General features: G+C 38.7%; 1 protein-coding gene across 1 annotated transcript; it reads right to left on the bottom strand.

The window, feature by feature from the left end:
* Positions 1-1,363: 1,363 nt before the first annotated feature.
* LOC121524807 (phospholipid-transporting ATPase ID-like) lies at positions 1,364-16,787 on the bottom strand. The gene is made up of 26 exons (XM_041810319.1): positions 16,644-16,787; positions 15,008-15,121; positions 14,802-14,900; positions 14,597-14,658; positions 14,373-14,445; positions 14,096-14,166; positions 13,914-13,996; positions 13,057-13,215; positions 11,438-11,526; positions 11,057-11,250; positions 10,768-10,976; positions 10,632-10,675; positions 10,389-10,554; positions 9,886-10,074; positions 9,475-9,590; positions 9,199-9,363; positions 8,996-9,107; positions 8,634-8,739; positions 7,957-8,107; positions 7,381-7,564; positions 7,047-7,270; positions 5,567-5,650; positions 5,196-5,441; positions 4,021-4,159; positions 3,788-3,918; positions 1,364-1,606 (listed from the first exon to the last, which is right to left on the bottom strand). The coding sequence occupies exons 1-26, from the start codon at positions 16,785-16,787 to the stop codon at positions 1,364-1,366; spliced, it is 3,597 nt and encodes a 1,198-aa protein (XP_041666253.1).
* Between the last annotated feature and the right edge of the window lie 4,550 nt (positions 16,788-21,337).

The raw sequence follows: 21,337 nt of genomic DNA on the forward strand, positions 1-21,337 counted from the left end.
GGACACAAGGCTGAGACAGAGTTGTTGTTGATGCAGGTGCAGCCATTCTTCAAAGACAAGAGAAATGTTGCTCATGATCAGAGTTAAAGTTGATAATGACATGCATAAAGAGAAAGTGATAATAACAACAACATAGAAAAAAATGTCATTAGAATATTTAATTTATGTGTTTTTCAAGTGGTTTATGGTCAAAACAGGCATCTAAAGGGTAATTTTTTTAATTTGACTGAAAAAATCATGATCCCCCCAGTAAAGGAAACAAGACAAAAATAATATAAAAAAAAAGTCCTATCATAATTTAACTGCTTTTTAACTGACTTAAAAAAATTTGCAGTAAATGAGTGAGTTTTTCTTCTTTTTATTTGCCATCAATTTTCATAATTGGTCCCTTTCAACAACCATTGGTTAAACCACTGCAGCCTCTTCCTACAGCAATAGTGATGCAAAATAAGGACACTGCTGAACCTTGATTTCTCATTTTACTTTACACAAAAAACACAAATGGCTCAGCCCTAAAAATAACATTTAAAACTCTTCATGTTAAACATAAGAACAAAATTGTGTTGATGACACCCTGAGTGTTAACAAACACTTCTGAAAAAACATGAAATCAAATATGCAGGTTCATAGTACAGGCAGTTTAATCATCCAGTATCTTAGCGAGTAATATACTTTACATTTATAATTGAACATTTAAAAAATGAATAGTTAACTACAAAATAAGTTAAGAAATGAAACAGAATACACAGATTTCTTTCTTTCAGTTAAAACTGCATGAGGTATTTCCAGTTATTCCCATGGGTCCTTCAATATTCCAGAATGTTCTTTTTTGTAAAATAAACCAGTTATCCCTCACTCTTGTGAGTATAGACTGTTCTTTGGTAAACTGAAATTACTGAAGTACAAATGTTAAGACAAAGCTGTGATTTAGTGCTTTTTGAACATACAGAGACAAACGTTAAGTCTCAAGTTTAAAAAAAAAGCGATTGTCCTCAAAGATTGTATATGCTTTTAAGTTTAAGATTTTAACAGAGCTATATTATTTTATCCTTTGAAAAAATTAAATGACACACTGACACAGTGGACTTACTCTTTGCATTCCCTCATTAATGTGAGCTAAATTTCAATCTAAAAACCTTATTTTGCTGCTTTTTTAAAAAATATATTTAGAATTCTGGGCTTTTCATGCCTTTATTCACATAGAAGGGGGAGTAGATAGAGTCAAAAACAGAGGTGAGAGAGTGAGGAATGACGTGTGAGAAAGTGACACAGGCCAGACTTCAACACAGGCTGTGTGCCCATGGTGGTCAAGCCCCTAGGCCTGATCCAGTGTTCAGTCACTGTGCACATCTGGTGATGGGCTCTATAGCTCCTCTTTGATGGTACGGTAATGTTGGGGCAGGTTCTCTACCAAAGGAGAGTCTGTCTGGGTGAACAGGGCTGGTCGACTCCTCCGTAGTTTCTGCAGGAACTTGCGAGATGTCACCAGATCACCATATCCCTGGGTGTGTGAGAAGGCGTAGCTAGAACGAGTGCTGATACGTCTGACCAGTGGGCGGCAAGGTGCAGGAGCTGGTAATGCCTCATTCTGCATTTTATATCTCACCTGGAAGAGGGAGGGATAAGATGTTACCATCATTTTTTACCCTGTTTCTGTGCAATTGCTTATTTATGAAGCTCCATATATAATTTGACACGTCATTTTGTTCAATTTTTCATTATCATGATAAATCATACACAGAACCCATATAACAATTATGAATGATAAGCCATCTTATGGCTTAGATAATTGAGGCTTTGTCTTAAAATATCAGGTGGCAGAAAAGTGCTCCAAATCCAGTCATTTATTATTTAATTAACTTTGTAGACATTTCCCCCTTGTATCTCCTACCCATGTCCGTCATTGTGAGTGTCTTTGTGTGTAACTCAAAGTACCTGGCTGGATCACACACCTGTATTCCATCCACTCATCTGCCTCAGCAGCCACTCTACTAAATTATATACAGTTGAAACCAGAAGTTTACATACACTGTATAAAAAGGCACATAACCTTTTTTTTCTCACCGTCTAACATTAAATCAGATTAAACTTTTCCTGTTTTTGGTCAATTAGGATTACCAAAATTATTTCTATTTGCTAAATGCCAGAATAATGAGAGAGATCATGTTTTAGACAATTATTTATTATTTTCTTGAGAGTCAGAAGTTTACATACATTTCATTAGTATTTGGTAGCATTGCCTTTAAACTGTATGACTTGGGTCAAATGTTTTGGATATGCTTCCACAAGCTTCTCACAATAGTTTGCAGGAATTTTGGCCCTTTCCTCCTGGCAGAACTGGTGTAACTGAGCCAAGTTTGTAGGCCGCCTTGCTCGCACATGCCTTTTCAGCTCTGCCCATAAATTTTCAATGGGATTGAGATCAGGGCTTTTAGATGGCCACTCCAAAACATTGACTTTGTTATCCTTAAGCCACTTTGTAACCAGTTTGGCAGTATGCTTAGGGTCATTGTCCATTTGGAAAACCCATTTGCGCCCAAGCTTTAACTTCCTGGCTGATGTCTTGAGATGTTGCTTCAGTATTTCCACATAATGTTCTTTCCTCATGATGCCATCTATTTTGTGAAGTGCACCAGTCCCTCCTGAGGCAAAACAATCCCACAACATGATGCTGCAACCCCCATGTTTCACAGTTGGGATGGTGTTCTCAGGCTTGCAAGATTCCCCCTTTTTTCTCCAAATGGAACAATGGTCATTATGGCCAAAAAGTTCAATTTTAGTTTCATCAGACCACAGAGCATGTCTCCAAAAATTAAGGTCTTTGTCCCTGTGTGCATTTGCAAACTGTAATCTGGCTTTTTTATGTTTCTTTTGGAGTAATGGCTTCTTCCTGGTAGAGTGGCCTTTCTGCCCATGTTGGTACAGGACTCGTTTGACTGTTGATAATGAAACACTCTTACCAGCTTCAGCCAGCATCTTCACAAGGTCTTTTGCTTTTGTTCTTGGGTTGAGATGCACTTTTCGGACCAAAGCACGTTCATCTCTGGGACACAGAACCCGTCTCCTTCCTGAGCGGTATAATGGCTGGACATTCCCATGGTGTTTATACTTGCGTATAATTGTTTGAACAGATGAACGTGGCACCTTCAGGCATCTGGAAATTGCACCCAAGGATGAAACAGACTTGTGCAAGTCCACAATTCTCTTCCTGATATCTTGGCTGGTTTCTTTTGATTTTCCCATGATGTTACACAAAGAAGCAGTGTGTTTCAGGTGTGCCTTAAAATACATCCACAGGTGTGCCTCTAATTAACTCAAATGTTGTCAATAAACCTACCAGAGGCTTCCAAAGACATGACATCATCATCTGGGCTTTCCCAAAATGTTTAAAGGCATAGTAATCTTAGTGTATGTAAACTTCTGACTTTGAAGAAAGTAATAAAAAATTGTCTAAAAAATCCTTTTCTCATTATTGGGGCATTTAGCAAATAGAAATAATTTAGGTAATTCTTATTGACCAAAAACAGGAAAAGTTTAATCTGATTTAATGTTAGACGGTGAGAAAAAAAAAAGTTTATGTGCCTTTTTATATAGTGTATGTAAACTTCTGGTTTCAACTGTATCTACTTCAGTGTTTTAGTAAGGCCAGGCTGATTGTCAGTGTAGGAATGCTAATTTTAAAGTATTATTTGCCATGCTTTATCATTCAGAGGCTCAGTATCTTAATCCATATAAAATTCAGAGACATTAAAGATGGTTCCACAGTCATCGTTATGCATTTTCTCACCTTGTCACTGATTGTTGGTCGGAGCTGAATGAGAAAAAAGCGCAAAGCCACCACAGGCAGAATACAGAGAAGAGAAGTCAAAAAAATGGTCAGCCATGCGATTGGCTGGTTCAGAGTGTTCCTTGCTGTACCTGCAGTTAGAAAAAGACATCAGATCAAAAGTCAGAATCATGTATTAATGAGTTTCATATTACTTAACCTGGATTATTTTATGAGGCTGAATCTACACTTACCAATAAAGGGGAAAGTGGAGGTAAAGATGATAAACATGCCATTGCTGTACATGGCGAATGTGATGATAAAATAAGCAGTCAGACTCCCCCATACAAAGAACTGGTTTATTGCTGTCCAATAATGAGTGTCCAGACACAGCTGAAAACATAATTTAAAGAAAAAAGTATTATTGTAATCCTGTTAAAATATTCTTATATAACATCTATAATACAATTATTCGAGTTGATTGCTAATGCAAATATTAGCATGTTCAGTCATGTTCTGCTTATTATGTCTCTATATATATGCTTTATGCAACATTAGCATAGTCATAGTTGTTATGTTATATTGGCAACATGCTGTATTAGCTTGATCAGGGACCTCAGAATCCCAGTTCTGCTTTTTGCAGATGATGTGGTTCTGTTGGCTCCAGCAGGCATTGCAAGGGTTTGAAACTGAATTTGAAGCAGTTGTGATGAAATTCAGCATTTCCAAGTCCAAATCCATGGTTCTCTGTTGGAAAACAGTGGATTACTCACTCCAGGTGGGTAGTGAGTCTCTTCCTCAGGTGAAGGAGTTCAAATATCTTGGGGTCTTGTTCATGAGTGAGGGTAAAAGGGAGTGTGAGATTGATAGGTGGATTAGTGCAGTGTCAGCAGTACTGCGAGCATTGTGCCCAACCATTGGGGCAAAGAGGGAGCTGAGCCGAAAGGCAAAGTTCTCCATCTTCTGATCAGTCTACCTCCTAACCCTCATCTATGGTCATGAACACTGGGTAATGACTAAAAGAATGAGATCGCGGATACAAGCAGATGAAATGAGTTTTTTGCTGAAGGGTGGCTGGGCTCAGCTCAGAGATACGGTGATGAGTTCAGACATCCAGAAGGAACTAGAGCTGCAGCTCATTCACATTGAAAGGAGGGTTAGAGATGATGCTTCTTGGGTGCCTTCCTGTGGAGGTCTTCTGGGCACATCCAGCTGGAAGGAGACTTTAGGGATGACCCAGAATGCACTGAAGAGAATATATACCCTGTCTGGTCTGGGAAAGGATACCAGACCCCAGGATTTAACCAGTGTAGTGAAAAGCTAATGAACTTGCAGAGTACACCTTTTTTTTTCAAATGATTGATTCCTTGATTCATTGACTGTAAAAAATCCTGGTTAGCTTGCTCTGTCTTTTTAAAGCAGTACTCACCTGTAGATTTACCACAACCAGAAGACAGGTCTGTGCCAATAAAGCAAAGGACTGATAGTTAGCAATGTCCTTGCCATCATCTCGTACTGCGTCATTCATGGTGGCCCAGGGTATCAAGAAGAGGATGAGCGAGCTGAGGCAGCCGTGCACCAGACAGCGTACAAAGACCTTCTTACTGAAGGACTGATTTAAATGGCCTGGAGTGTAGAGCTGAGGATAATGACAGCTCCAGTCGTCATTCACATCCTAAAGAAGCAGAGAATAAAATAGATGGATGAGTGGGCCTATGGGTACAGAGGCTACTGCAAGTGTTTACTGCACTGTAAACACTTGCAGTTGCTGAATGTGAGTGTCTGAGCCATTTTTCATACCTGATCAAAGAGACCCAAGCCAAGGACTGGAAGTGCTGTGTATACTGTGTTGTACAAGGTGACAAACCAGTCATCGTACAGACTCTATAACCAAGAGTAGAAAAATACTCAACATACCCAAATGTTATCTTCAAACTCATGCAATCAAGGAAACAGTTTCTCACAGAGGTTTGCATATGTATTTTGAGATTGTAATTTTTAGTCTTTCCGAGCATGCATTGCTCAGTGTAGACATTAAATGTTTACTCTGATTTAAAGCTTCATGGACTTTTGAAATCATTCATCTCAAGGGATCATATCACTTGTCACTTGACCTGGAGAATATCCTCACTAAGGAGTAAATTTTTCACAATGTGTTTGTGCTATTTATATTTCAATCTGCTGAGGACTACAGGGTATGTGCAACATAAACTTTTACCTGTAAATCTCTTTTTTATCTTTTGTCCTTTAGCCTGTGACACTGGACTGTTGTCTGTTTTTGTGGTATTAACTTGTCGCAGCTAAGTTGCACTTTTGTCCATGACAAACTTCCCTCTTGGGACAATAAAGTTTTCTTTCAAGGGGTGTGACGAGACTTTCACGAGACGAGACAAGATTTGGCACACAAGACACAAGACGACATTTTACACTTTTTTTTAAATTTTGGAAAAAAAAATAAATGGGTGGATGATATGTCCTTTGAGTAAGTCTACGCTCATACACGACCTAAATAAATGCTGTATTCTCCTTGCAGAGACTGCATGGGTTTCCAGCAGCAGCATTTATTTATTTATTTCAGACCGTTATGATGAACTTATTATGCATTGGCGGATCATGTGCGGCCCCAAGTAGCGCACGTGGAGGAGGGGGTAGGGGTTGGAGCGGTGATCTGGGATCAACTCAGTTTCTTCATTAGCTGCCAAACAAACTATGTTAGAGATTTCAGGGCATTTTTGTGATCTTTTATAATTTCCACTTTGGTATTGTTTTATGTCAGGAGAGCTGATGCTCCTGGTGTCTGCGCAATATTGATTTCACAAGTTGGATTTTTCCTCAATGAGAAATCTTGTGGCACAAGATCTCGTCACATCCCTACTTTATCCTTATCCTTGATTCTTATCATTTTCATTATCATTATGACCAGAGTCATGAGGAAGTGTAATTTCCATCTTTTAGCATGTGTGTTTAAGATCGAAGGCCATCTGCTCTCCTGCAATGTGGTAGAGTGAGCGTATGTGTTAGGAGAAGTGATGTAATTGAGGATGGGGGCAAACTAAAGCAAAAGGCACAACAGTTTTAGATTTTATAGAAAATTTGTACATATTTATGATTTTTTTTTATAGCACCAGTTTCAAACCAGTACATTCAAGAAATCTATGGAGAGGTATTAAGGACAATTGGAGCATGGAAATTAAGACAGACACAAACACACACACACACACACACACTGCCAATTATAATAGGCATTGCATGTAAATGTATTGATGTATTTGTTCCTCACCTGTGCAGAGAAGCCGCAGAAGAAGGCATACCAGAATTGCACAAAGGTGAAGGTGAAGTTCTTGTAAAAGAAATAACGAAGAAACTTGCACATACGCAGGTAGGACCAGCGACCGTGCACCAACAGGAGGCGCTGAAGATAACGGAACTGGGCAAAGGAGAAGTCGCTGGAGAGAACGGCCTGCATGCCCTCCTGACCGCTGATGCCCACACCTATATGAGCAGCTGAAGGATTAAAGGAAAATATGATTTTTTCCTGCTGTCTGGTTTTGCTGCAAATACAACTCTTTGCTCTTCATTGATCTTTACATGGTGTCTGAGTGAAATGAGTTTACCTTTGATCATGCTGACATCATTAGCCCCATCCCCAATAGCCAGAGTAACAGCCTGCTTATATTTCTTGACCAGCTGAACCACCTGGGCCTTCTGCAGAGGAGTCACCCTGCAGCAAATCACTGTCTGACACATACAAGCTGTCCTAAGCAGCTCCAGGCGCAAGCTCTTCTCCAAAGCAAAGGCCTGAAGACAAAAATAAAGAGAAAGTGCTTACAGTTGCTGAAGTGATGTGTAAACTTCCCTTTACATTACTTAGGCCACTGACATTCAACAAGAATAAACATTGTCCTTTCCTCACTGGGGATTATTGTTCATCATGGAGAGGAATGGTCCATCTTATGGTACTTGCACTTAATAAATTCTAAACGATTTACATTCAGCCAGTAAAATACCAATGTGTCTGTTTTGCGTGTACAGTAACATCATATCATATATAAAGTAATGTGCTTCTTGGATGGAAACAGACATCAATAAAATGTTAAGGACTCCAGATTTTTGTGTATGCGGGTAATAGAGAAGAAAATATCTCTCAGTGACTCAGCAGCTCCTGGCATCAGTGCCTGAATAAGCCTTACCAGACTGTGCCCATTTATAATAAGGCCGTATTCTCCATCCACCATCTCATCGTGCACAGTCTCAGTCTTCTCAAGCCAGAACAGACCTGCACGAGACTTTATCACTGACGGCTCATTTGCAGATTCACGACACATTTTTCTTCTTGCACTTCTAAAGAAAGAAACAGGAGTACATGAGAAGTTCATATGAGTTCTCCCTGTGTCTTATCTGCATTTTTGTTATTATATTAAAATATTATTTAAATATATTTTATTGTTATCATTAATTTTGTGTAAGATTTTTAGAATGACCAAATAAGTGACCAACTACATACAGACCTACTTTAGCAACACTTTCATAGAATAAGTGAGACAAGTAGTTACCTTTTTATCATTGTATTTTATATCTAGCGATTTTTTTAAGATTTATTTTTTGGCTTTTAGTGCCTTTAATGACAGGAGGACAGTGGATAGAATCAGAGGCAGGGATAAGAGAGTTGGGGAGAGATATGCAGGAAAGGGTCACAGGGTGGACGCCCTTGTACATGGGGGCGCGCCCTAAACCACAGGGCCATGTGCGCCCCATATCTAGCCATTCTTAGCATTAAATTATTCTAGGTAGATTAGTGTCTAGGTTGTGTTATGATTCTTTAAACAGCCGATGTTTCATGAGTTAGTTATTATTCTGTCTGCCTTACTGTAGCTCCTCTTTGACTCCTTCAGCTGTGTTTGCTGACACAATGAAAATATCCTTCATCCCCTCTCTTAGCATGTTGCAGGAGTAGCCAATATTCTCTGCCGTCTCTGTAGAAAACATTTATTTTTTTCATATATTAGTAAAATCCAGACCATTCATTCTCTGCTTTTACATGAACAGATTATTTAGCAACTCTCGGAGAGCTGGAGCCACAAATTTCTGACACACTGAGATGAGTGAATCAGTAATAGTGCACATGAATATACTGTACATTAGGACAGATTTCACTATGTATTACTTCTTCAACAATTTCTAAAATAGGAAATTTAAACTAAAATAAGTAAGCAAGTTAGTGATACTAACCCTGTTTGTCTCCAGTCAACACCCAGATTTTTATGTCAGCTTTAGCAAGTTGCTCAATGGTCTGCGGCACGCCGTCCTGTAGCTTATCTTCGACAGCTGTAGCTCCGAGAAGCTAAAATTCACAAAGCATAGATGAATGGTTCTAAGGGAAGTATTTATTCCACAAATGTGTCAAAGTATTAAGTATTAGTCAGTGGTCTAACCAGCAGATCTTTCTCTATCTCTTCATATAGCTCTTCAAGTTTCTCCTCTCGGCCTTCCAAAGCAGTGCTGGCCTCATGGTGGCGCTTTTGCCACTCCTCCGTAAAACTCTCATCCAAGTCTTTGTAGGCCAGAACAAGTGTACGGAGGCCTTCACCTGCATACCCCTGTTACAGTATGGCAGAGTAAGGCAGTTAACTACAAGAAAATGACCAGTTTCTTAATATACACATAATTTATTTTAATATGCACATCACAATCATCCAACCTAGACTTACATTGAGATGCCAGGTGGTTACTTCCTTCAGTGTGTTACAAGAGGGGTGTAGCCTTTCAAAGATGATGGTGTCTGCTCCTTTGCAGAAAAGAGTCAACTTCCCCTCAGGAGTTCTCACTGGAGATGATGATGGAGGTCATGAAGTGTAGCAAAGTCATGAAGTTTGACACATTTGTTTCTTTTACCATTAATATGTTCCTGGGAAGTCTAACATAAATAGTTGTGTTCTGAATTTCTGAAAAAGCATTTTGAAAGTAATAACAGAAAGGATACAAATGTATTTGTATTTAGAGGAACAGATCAAGCATCTTAAAAAGTGATCAAATATTAAGTAGGCTAATTTTAAAATCTACTCAGACTCAAAAAAAATATGTAGGCTGCATTTAATAAAAAGTATCCCAAAACCATTTACCGATCACTGACATTCTCTTGCGGACGTTATTGAAGTCAAGAACAGCCAGAAGTTCGTAGATCACTTGTTTACCCATCTCCCAGACTGTAATGGTCTCTGGTGTGCGTGAGCGGAACACAAAGCCAAAGTTTCTCGCTGCAGTCACCAGAGCGCCCTCATCAGGAGACTGAGCTTGATAGTTGAGCTCTCCTGAAACAAAGAGATGGCAGGAATGGTAAGAATGTCATGTAAAAGCTTCCACAGTGGGGTGCTTTGTAATGGGCTCCCATAAATTATGTGTCCAGAAATTGGTCAGTTTCAAATTATGAATATTGTGGCTTCAAAAAACACAAATTTCAAATTGAAGCTTCATCAGAAGTGTCTAAATAAGGCACATAGAAAGGAAAAAATATATAACAGTTTTAAAGATGATAAAACAATCTGATGACTGGAAATCATGCAAGGAATTTTATCATTACGCCTCTGCAGCACATTAATAAAGATCTCCATTAGCAGACACCCACCCTCCTCCTTTTCCTCAGGCATGACTGTGTGGCACAGAGCCAACAAGCGGAAGAAGGCATGAGCCTCCAGATTTCCCTCGCTCATCGTCTTTACCAGACTATGGTCATGAAAGGTAAACTTTGGATCAGCCAGCTGGTTCCATGAGAAGTCCACTTTCTCTGTCCTCTGCAGAGAAGAAAATGACAAACATATTATTCTATATTCTCAAAATTACACATGAAGTACAAAGACTCCTATCTCACCTCTGTAATTTCCACCCTTTGTCCAGAAAAGTCATACAGCTCACCTGATTGAAATACAAAAGTCTGAATTAATCATTTACCCCTTTTTAATATGTCCAGTCATATCTTTGGTTTTAAAGTAAAAGGGGCTGCTAACCATAAGCTTTTCCATTGATAGAGCACTTGTTAAAAGTCATGATGTTCTGCGTCAGGGTGCCTGTCTTGTCACTGAAGATGTATTTGATCTGGCCCAGCTCCTCGCTAAGTGTGGTGGTCCTTGCCTTGGCAGGAGTGTCATTCTTGGGGTAATACATCTTCCTGTCCCAGTCTATGTAAAAGCTATTCCCCAGGCGGAAGAGTTCCACACTAATCATGCAGGAAAAAAAAAAACTTATGACTCTAAGCTCAATAGAAAATTTCTTGTGCTTTTCTGTGCTAGACTGTACCTGATATACAGTGACATTGGCACAAATGTGTTGAGGACGATAACATAGGACCAGAATATGCGGAAGATTACGAGGCTCACATCAACCCCTGGATCATGAGGAAGGAAAACAGTGAACATTGATCCCTCCCTAGCCTCCCAGATCGCATTACTGATGGACATAATGCTGCACAGAGTCACCAGGAAGCCAAATATCTGACAATTAAAGATATGACACAACATTTTTTACATTTTGCATGAATAAAAAGGTAAATTCTGAAAATCTGCTGCATAATAAATATTTTATGCTAGAAATAAATGAGTAATCACGTTTGAATAAATGAAATAAGTTAATCAGAGTTTCATCAATGAATGCATTTGTGTAAATGGGCATAGAACTTACACACAACACCAGCACATTCATTAAGACATCAAGACTCGTCCGCTTAAATATCGTCTTTCCACTGTTTTGCATCAACTTGGTGTCAGGACCTGGAAATGATTAACACCTTGTTCAAATACAGACAACCACATATGTAGAGGCAGGATTTCCAAATCTGCAGGGAGTAAAGGCCTGTGCACACCAGGCAAATTTTTTCAAGTGTGTTTTTGGAGAGCATGTAATGGGATCAATGTAAGCTTCCAGGCCGTAGATTTTTTTTTTTTTTTTTTTTTTTTCAGTTTTGCTCTCAAGGAGCACACATCTGACCAATCAAAATGCTTGTTGTTATCTATGAAAGTTTGTAGGCAGAGGGAGGAGTGATGGCAAATACCTAGTCTCCATGAGACTGCATGATGCTTATCCCCTTTTCATATTAATATTAGTAACCAGTGCCAGCCTCATGAAAACCAGGGGCACTAAGTGGGCCGCCTGACACATGTCCACGAACCAAATATGCTACTCACACAGCCGGAGCTGATCACAATGAACTGGTCCAATAATACATTTAACAACAAAGTCTCCTCTGACCTCTGACATTCAGCTTATCATAGCTTTGGGTCAATCAGCTCCCTGAAAGTACTCCTCTGTCCAGTGAATAGTAATTGGACTTGAACTTATAGAGTGCTTTACTAGTCATCTGACCACTCAAAATGCTTTTACATACACTTTCCCAATCACACTTTTCACTCCACATTCACACACTGAAAGCAGTGTGCTATGGAGAATAGGCCATCAGTATTAGCTGAACCCATTCAAACATATCCATTTACACAACAGCGACAAAGTAGTGGGTTAAATGTCTTGCCCATGCAAGGATATACTGACATGTGACAGGGGCTGGAACCCACAACCTTCCTATTGTGACAAGGCCAACTCTATCTACTGAGCCCCTATCGCCCCTATAAGTCCTGCAGCACAATCCTGTGAGGCCCTAACCTTGTAGAGCAGATGGATACGCCCGTTTCGCCGAAGCACCACTTTTATCAGAACTTGATGACATTTCTTCATTTAAAGAAGAAAAATAACAGCATTTAGTTGTTATTTGTTATCAAAAACAACAAAAGTCATGTACTGACATGTTTACAGTCGCCATAGTTCATGTTATGCAGTTCTATATGGAGTTTAATCCTTTGGTAGGGGCGCAGCTCAGTAGCAGCTACGTCACGTTTTGTTGCTCTGACTGGCCCGTAAAGATGTGACAGACAGAACATTCATACAATCACTCTCCGAGTTCTTTTTCAAAGCCTCTGCCCTTTCCCGGATGATGTCTATGAGTGGTTTTCCAGATGTATGTGTGAAACAAATCCATCTGGCGTGCCAGCTTAGTGAGGCCCCCTCTCGCAGCGAACCCTGTGCGTGCTCTTTAATATTATTAACATTATTTAATTTACAGAATGAATAAAAAGCCCCCTCCTCCCTGCCAACTTATCTGAAGAGTGGGAGCAGCATGGACCATAAAGTAAAATAAAACAGCACAAACCTCCTGGCAGAATGGTTATGCACAGCCAGGAAGAAAGAGAGACAAAAATGAATCTATAAGTTTCTAAAACATAGCACAGAGTGAAAGCGGCTGAGTTTACCTCCATAGATAACCAGTCCAAAGCACCACTCTGTGTTCCTTAGAGTGCATCCTCGGAGCAGCATCTTGTCGTTGTCCAAAGCATAAGTTTGATCATGGACAGTCAGAGTTCCTCTAAACTTGTCCAGTCGGTTGTTGGGAGGCTCACAACGCAATTCACCTAAAAGAGTCGGATGTTTGAGTTCACTAAAAATATGTACAGTGCTTAACAAATTTATTAGACCACCTGTCATATTTTTCTCAAAGACCATCCAGCATCATGAAGTGCTTTAATGCAGACTCTTTCATTTTAAGTGAGCTCTCCACGTTTTACCATTTTGAACAGGAATGAGCAATTTCAAACTGAATTCACACAAATTTGAGCCGGCTCACTGGACTTCTCTGAGAAGTCAGAAATGAATCAAGCATGACATTCAACCACTAAAACTCATTTTTCTGTTCAGGAATGCAAGTAAATAACTATAATTTGACATATTAATCAAGAAATAATGATGTGCTTAACAATTTTTCAGTTTTTTTGTAAATCAGTCAATTTGAAAATTCATGAATAACAATAATAATTATATTTTAGCATTTAAAAATATCATTTGGGTTAAAGAGCTTCTTCATATTGGTGTATTAATCATTGAAGAAACATAAAAAATGATTTTGGTAATTACCAATGCTGTTAATTTAGGGCAGCTGTGGCATAAACCTTACTTTGGTTAGGGTTAGGATGGTCTAATAAATTTGTTAAGCACTGTACATTAATAGTGAAAGCAGGGAAAGTTAGGACCTGTGACTGTTGATTGTTTGGTTCTTTTTTCCTCTAAGCACAAATTCCTTTGTTGTTAATTGATATTTCTCTCAGCTTCTCACCTTTGAAGGCAGCCAGTGCTTCAGTAAAGTCCCCCATCTCTCCAGTGACAGTAAGGGCCTGCTTCACCTTCAGATTGGTTTCACTGTGGGAGATCAAGAGGACATGAGTATCATGCAGCCAACACCTTCAGCTATGCACAGGCTTGCAAATGAATAAATCACACTACAGCATGCACACTAACCCATCTAATTCAGCTGTGTCTACATAGACCAGATTGAGGGGCTCACTACTGGACAACAACAGAAGATCTGCCTATAAAAAAGCATCAATAACATCACAGAAAAATAAAAGTATTGAAAAAAAAAAAAAATCTGTACTATTACTAATTGCAAGTGCCACATGTACTCATTAAAATATATTATCACTGAAGGCAGTTATAGGCCATGAAATACAGCAATGCACATACAGTTTCAAAAATAAAACACTAGTAAATTTTATCCTTTAAATACAACACTTACTGTGACAAACTGATTGTTCTCAAGTTTGATTATGTCTCCAACCTGAACATTTTTCCATTTATTTTCTTTAAGTCTGACAAAATCATAAACAGACATCATATGAGATCACAACAAGAAAAACACTAACACAATCATGACAGCTAAACATAAAAAATGCTTTATATGTGCATAGTTTTATCATAGCTGAACAAATGTGTAATATAAAATGTTTATCTTAAACTTACTCTCCATCGATTAGGACGCTCACAGTGCGGTTGTTCACTTGATTGTCACTTTTATGTCTGCTCTACCCAGATGATAGAGGAAGAAAAGAAAACAGTGCTTACCAAATCACACATCTGAAAATCTATTGTAAGTGATTTCATGTTAATTAATCATCAAAACAAGTAAGCGTCAGGCTCACAAATCTATGATTTTAATTTAGCTTACTATGTCATCGTTGGCGTCTTTTACAGCTGTGATAGAGAGGATTAAAACAAGAGGGACAGCAGTACTGTACCAAGCGATGGAGGAGATTTGAGGAAAGAGCTGTCAAAGAAACAGTAAGTATCAATAGCTTTTGTCTACTGGATTAAAAAATTCCTTCTATGAATAATATAGAATATAAAATCAGAATTCTGCTTCTTCTTGTGTACCTGAAGGATCATGAGGAAGAGAAAGTAGGCATTGGCGAGCCTCCTGAACTGCTCAAAGAGGTTAAGAGGCAGGAAGGTGACAATGTTGTACTTGGAGGTCTTGATGGCATTGTTCTGGAGTATATGGAGAAAAAAGAGAAAAGGTAAAAAAGTTTAATGCATGACTAGGTTGACCATATTTCAATCCTCTAAATAGGGACACTTCAATGTTATTGCAAACCAACATGTATGAGATGAAGCTTAGATGAAGTTCAGTCAGGAAGACTATATTCTCCTCAGTGGTTCAGTGGTTCATTCCCAAGCCATTTCATGCACTCTTTCACTCCTGCTCTTCCATAGTCACTCGTCATAATCAGCTGTTCACATCAACTGGTCATGACTATCATAATCAGCTGTTCACATCAACTGGTCATGACTATCCCATAGCTCTGCTCCACTCCCTCATTGTTGACTCTCATATCCCTGCTGCCCCTTAAAATCTGGCTTTCTCCTCCACTAGTTTCTTCAAGACATGTCTGCAAGCAACCCTCTACCTTCCCAACACCACCTAGTCTACAAGACGACATAATTGGCCATCATCCTAGGTCTCCATTGTGTGGTTGGTCTTTTCACCCCATGGTCCTTAGATGACAGCTACAGACATCGTTTCTTCAACCCTCTTCTTCAAAGTTGATCAGCATTCATCTAATCAGCCTCAGTTTACCTCAGTTGAAACCACCACCAGTGACAGGACTCCATGGGGGGACAGATCTTGCTGCACTCAGGGCAGACACCTTTCAATCATGCTATGACCTTGTGGAGTTCAAGCCCCAAAGAGACTCAGACACTAATTCTATTGAAGTAAGATAGATATTTCACATCTATATTATCACATCCACACAAAATAAACTTTTATCCTCAAATCAAATCTGATTAAACTCATGTTATTTGATTTATTTTGTTAGTGCACTTGTAGAAAGTGCCTCAGCAGATGAAATAGCATCTTCCAAGGTCAACTCAAACACCAGTAAACAGCGTAAAAGGGTTTTATTGGAGAGTCTGGTGACCTGCACTGTTCTTCAGGCCTATCAGCTTTTTAATAGTGCTGTTACTCGATTAAAAACATTCATCAAGTTAATCTCATCACTACTGTGATTAATCATGACTAATCACAGCATATTTTTATAGTTAAAGTATATCTTTGTTTGTAGATTTGTAAAGGTTGTTAATGTAAACACAAACACATATTCACAACTATTTTTATTGTAGTTTCTCGTTAAAACTTAATTTTTTTTCCAGTTGGTGCTCTGAGACTGACACATGGACTGACAAATCAGGAGTGAGCTTTAATGTACACTATGTTGTGTTTTTTTTCTGGTGGTTAAATAGCAGCTGCCTTGGCATCGGAAATGACAGATATTAATACAGACTGATACAGAGAAAGTGATGCATTGAGGGTGCATGTTGCAATGTTGTATTTCCCTATTTATTGGCTAGAATTCTGTTGTTGACATATCACAGTTTCATTGATTTTTATTTTGGACACAGGAGCCTGAAAACAGGACTGTCAGGGGTAAATCGGAACCAAAAATGACACTGTAAAAATCTCCACCTCATTCTGCTGTTGCCTACACAGACAAAGTGCAACTATACTTACAGCATAGTGGAAAGACAGGTTGAAGTGCCTGTCATTAGCTCGCAAGTGTCTCTCCTCCTCTGTGAAAAATAGACACAGCAAAAGAGCAATGGAGATAATTACCACAGCGTTTGGAGAAAAGTTTGAACAACTTTGCCACAGCATGTGTCATGTAATATAGTTCGTGCTTTGAGTAGTAACCCTGCATATTATGACGTAAGAATAAAAAAAAAAATCACTTGTGATATGTGAAGTGACTCAACAATATGTGAGGAATGCCTCATATCTCACCCTGTTTTGTCTGTTTCCCACACAGCTGTCCAAAACATGATGCTACCGACCTCATCTTTAGCTCAGTTTCTTCATATTTCACACCTACAGAAAGAGCATGTTGATACTATCAGGGGATATGAGGTGTGGCAATTAAATAGTGAAACTGCGCTTATGAGGATAAAACCACGTTGATCACAGTCACACGGAGTGGTAGGCTGGTTGGGTATTCACGCACAGCTGCTGTAAGTTCACAATAAGTGTCTTTAGTTCACTGCTAACAAAGGACTAATCATTTTCTGATGCTAAGGCATCAGAAAATGATTAGCTTAAAAGTTGAGCAACACATTAACTTGAACATTTTGGTGAAATTGAACAAAATAGTAGCCTAATCTTTAACTGAGGTGTATGGGGAACATTGCGTGTCACGTGCACATGTTTAAAAGATTTTGTAAAGGCAGAAATAAAAACTTCTGAAACATTCAACAAATTGCGCATACCTTCTGAAATGATCAATAAATCAGTTTAAGAATGATAGAAACAGAAATGTTTTCTATTGATATAGAGACAGGTCAGCGAATTTTGCATGAAAATCTGAACATGACAAAAGTGTGCGCCTAAGTTGTCCCAAAACACCTTTCTCCTGGTCAAAAGGAAAAACCCAAGCAAATATGTGGAGACATTTTGGAACACATTTAAGCAAACTATGTTTTTAGAAGGAGGTATTTTATTCTGTAAAATTATGATCTTCCACATACAATCCTGAAACAAAACAGTAGTCAATGCATTTGACAACAGCATTCTCAGGAAGGATGAAGAAAGCACAACAAAGCAAGTCCAAATTCAAGGCCATGTTGAATATTTCTTTGACATTAAGGGTATCATTTTGGAGGAGTGAGATCCAGAAGGGTCAACGAGTAATCTTAGACCATTACAATCAGGTTCTAGGTAAGAGAAAGACTGAAGAAAGAAACCACAATTGTGGAAAAATGTTTTCATGCTTTATCCAGACAACTTGCCCAAAAACCAATCACAGTGCTTGATCACTCTCCCTATTCACCTAATCTACACTCTGACGAATTGCTGGAAATTTCAACGGTAAGATCCCGTTATGTTTAAATACAGGACAACCCTGTATAATAGCGGTTTATACATTATTTTACTGTATTACTGCTTCAAGGAAAGAAAACAGTAATTTCTTGTATTTTTTGCATTGCATTTTGGGAACAAGAAGGTGAGAGCACATGCTTGGAAGGAGAGTGAAGTTAGAAATCACATTGTTATCCAACTCCATGCTAACAATAAATTGGTTAATGCCTTACTGCTTTACTAGTTAGAATAGGCAAAAACCATCACTTATTAAGTTTGAGGTCATTTGTAAGATTAGCATTAGCTAGAGTTTGACATGACGCATAAACACCGCAGGCACACAGTGAGTAAATTCTTTGTCAGCTAACATTAGCTTGATCTTTAATAGTTGCTAAAAATTTAATTCAGATAATTCATTTCATGTATTATTACCTCTGCCAAGGAGGTTATGTTATCGGCAGGGTTTGTTAGTTAGTTTGTATGTTAGCAACATAACTCAAAAAGTCATGGATGGATTTTGATGAAATTTTTAGGAAATGTCAGAAATGGCATAAGGAAGAACTGATTAGATTTTGGGACTGATCCTGATCACCATCTGGATCCAGGAATTTTTTAAAGGATTCTTAACTATTGGGAGATAGGGCTAATGGCAGAGGTCTGTGCTGTTACCACTTTACACCAGGAGATGGCGGACATGAGTAACTTCAATCCCATCAGCATTTTTGGGTGTGTTTCTATTCAAAGTTTTGGAGTTTATAGAGTTTGAAAGACGCACGCCCGGTCGAGGAGGCAAGTTGGAGCATAACAGAGAGAAAGACAGCGAATTGTAGCAAGAATACTCACAATGCTGAGAGGAATAGAGGAAAATTCACCCTCTGCCATGACTTTCAGTCGTCCAGTGAGACCATGGCTGAGACTGTCAGTGCATCTGTTGGCACCGGCAGGCAATGCTTCTACCATGAAAGTCCACGCATAGTGAAATCACTGCTTTACTTCACCATATTTCCACCCCACAGGGGAAAGAGTAAATGGTGAATTCTGCGGTTGGGGACACATGGGGAAGAATCCAGGGATTTTGTAAAGGATTCTTCACAATTGGGAGGTAGGGCTAATGGCAGAGGTCTGCACTCTCTGAGTGCTTTTTTAGTTAGTCAATTTTGCTAGAAAGAAATGAATTCACAGCAAGGTGTAGTGTTTTGCCGTAATTCACAGTAAGAATATGCAAATATATCTCATAAGAAAAAGTGTAAAAAATCATAAACTGCTAATCTTTTAACAGCATATTCCTGTTAAGGTTTAAAATAGCAGCCTTTTGCTGTATTCATAAAAACAGCAGCAAACTGTACATTTCAGCAGCAGCAATATACCGTTAATTTTACAGTAACTTCCTGGCAACCCTACTGCCAGTTGTTTACCGTTTTTTTACAGGGGGAATTTCTAAGTGTGTAGCACCATGTGACTTTTTCCCTCTGAGATCTAATCTGTGCCCAAAGGACTCCGTTTTGAGTTTCTGTCAGAAGTTAAGAAAAGAACGACAGTGGTTCTGAGACAACTGTCTGAAGAAGACCTACTGCACTGCTTGATCAGTGGAAGACCTGAATGCAGCGGTGTGTTGATGCAGAAGGGGAGGAGATTTAGGATAGAGTCATTAAAAAATGTTTATGCTCAATGAAATTGTATTACAGCATTAGTCTTGTTTTAGTAGCCATACCTCATACAGTTAGTAAAGCAAGGAGACATTTATTTGTAGTCAGACCTCACTGTGATAGAAGTGGAGAGGAGAAAGTGTACAGTAGTTGGACTGAGAGGGAACCAGCATATTTATGGTGCTTCATGTTTGTGTTCAAATTGATAAAGTTAATATAAAAGAGTAAAGAGGTTTGCAGCTAATAGAGAGACATTTGTAAAAAATATTAAAAGGAGAGATGCAGATAACTGAAAGATAAAAATGAAAGGTGATATTTGTAGGCCAAGAAAAGGCCCAAGAAACTAAAAAGGTGTGAGAGTAGTTAATGTGTCATTTGAATTAAAATAATTTACCAAATCATGCTACATAAGGTCAATATATTTCTTACAGTCACCTCAAATACTGAAACAAAAGTGTGTATTCTATCCTCTGTTTTTTAGTATTTTGATTTAAAGTTTGTTGCATTTGATTTGTTTGAACAGTTTCAACATTCAGGGTTTATTTCTGTGAATTTCAGATTAAAATCATATTCAATATAAGATTCTAGCTAGAAACCAGAGAGAATCTTTATGTGAAAAAACATAAGGCATCTTAATTCCTTATCTGTGCTGCAAAGCTGTAAAAGGATCCTGCCGTTCCCTTCTCAACCTTTTGTACTAACACTATAAATTGAGATAGCGATATGACCATGAGTATATAATTTGATTGAGATCACACTCAGGGCAAGGCTAACTCTGGAAACACAGAAAAAAGGAAATTATTTCTTCATACTTATGGTTTTATTTTCATATAGATGCATCTAATATTTACCTCATCTGAATAAATTCAATGCCAACAGAAAGCTTGCTCCATATCAGAAAGAAAACATTATCTGATGGTTTGACTGGCTGTTATTGTGGCATTGCACTCATTCAGACTTCCATAAAATCCTGACAATCCAGAGTGTCTGAAACTTCTATAAACCTACCCCCCACCCAAAAGAATGAAAAGAAAATTAAAGTCATTAACATACCTCAAACAATAATGGGACTTTTGGTGCCTTACAGTCCCGCTCACACTTGACACTGGACCACAGGACAAAAATACCTTTATTCCTTCATTTGTTTCTGCCTTTGATGAAGTAAACCAAGTCCCTCCAGAAGAAGGTCACGCAGGATAGACGACAGGTGAAGTGGCGTTGTGGTGAGAGACGCACCTACAGTGAAGGTTTCATTCAGGAAGAGCTGGGCTCCCTTTGTGCCTAACACTCCAGGAACTGAGCAAACAGTGCAGCGGTCTTTTGACCTAGATTTAAGGACAAGCAGAGTGGAGGAGCAATAAAACGATGGCATGGGTTAATGGCTTCACACAATCAGAGGCAAGATGTTGATTATAACCCAAGCAGTCATATAGTTCATAACCCTGTGATAGGGGTTAAGAGGATATCTTTTCAACATTGTCAGTATCAGTTTTGATCCAACTATCATTAAACCTCTATTATGAATCAGAAAACAAACTCACGTTGTATTCTGAAGGAAATGTATTAATGAATATTTTAATTAATGACTGATGCTCACATCCAGGAGTTTCTGAAATTAAATTTAATACCTGGACTCAAACACAAAGGACCACTGTGTCATCCAGGGGACCTCAATATGAACCACTTGCTAATTTGTGTGTGAAAGCACAC

The sequence above is a fragment of the Cheilinus undulatus genome, linkage group 17 (genome assembly GCF_018320785.1).
Source record: "Cheilinus undulatus linkage group 17, ASM1832078v1, whole genome shotgun sequence".
Lineage (NCBI taxonomy): Eukaryota > Metazoa > Chordata > Actinopteri > Labriformes > Labridae > Cheilinus > Cheilinus undulatus.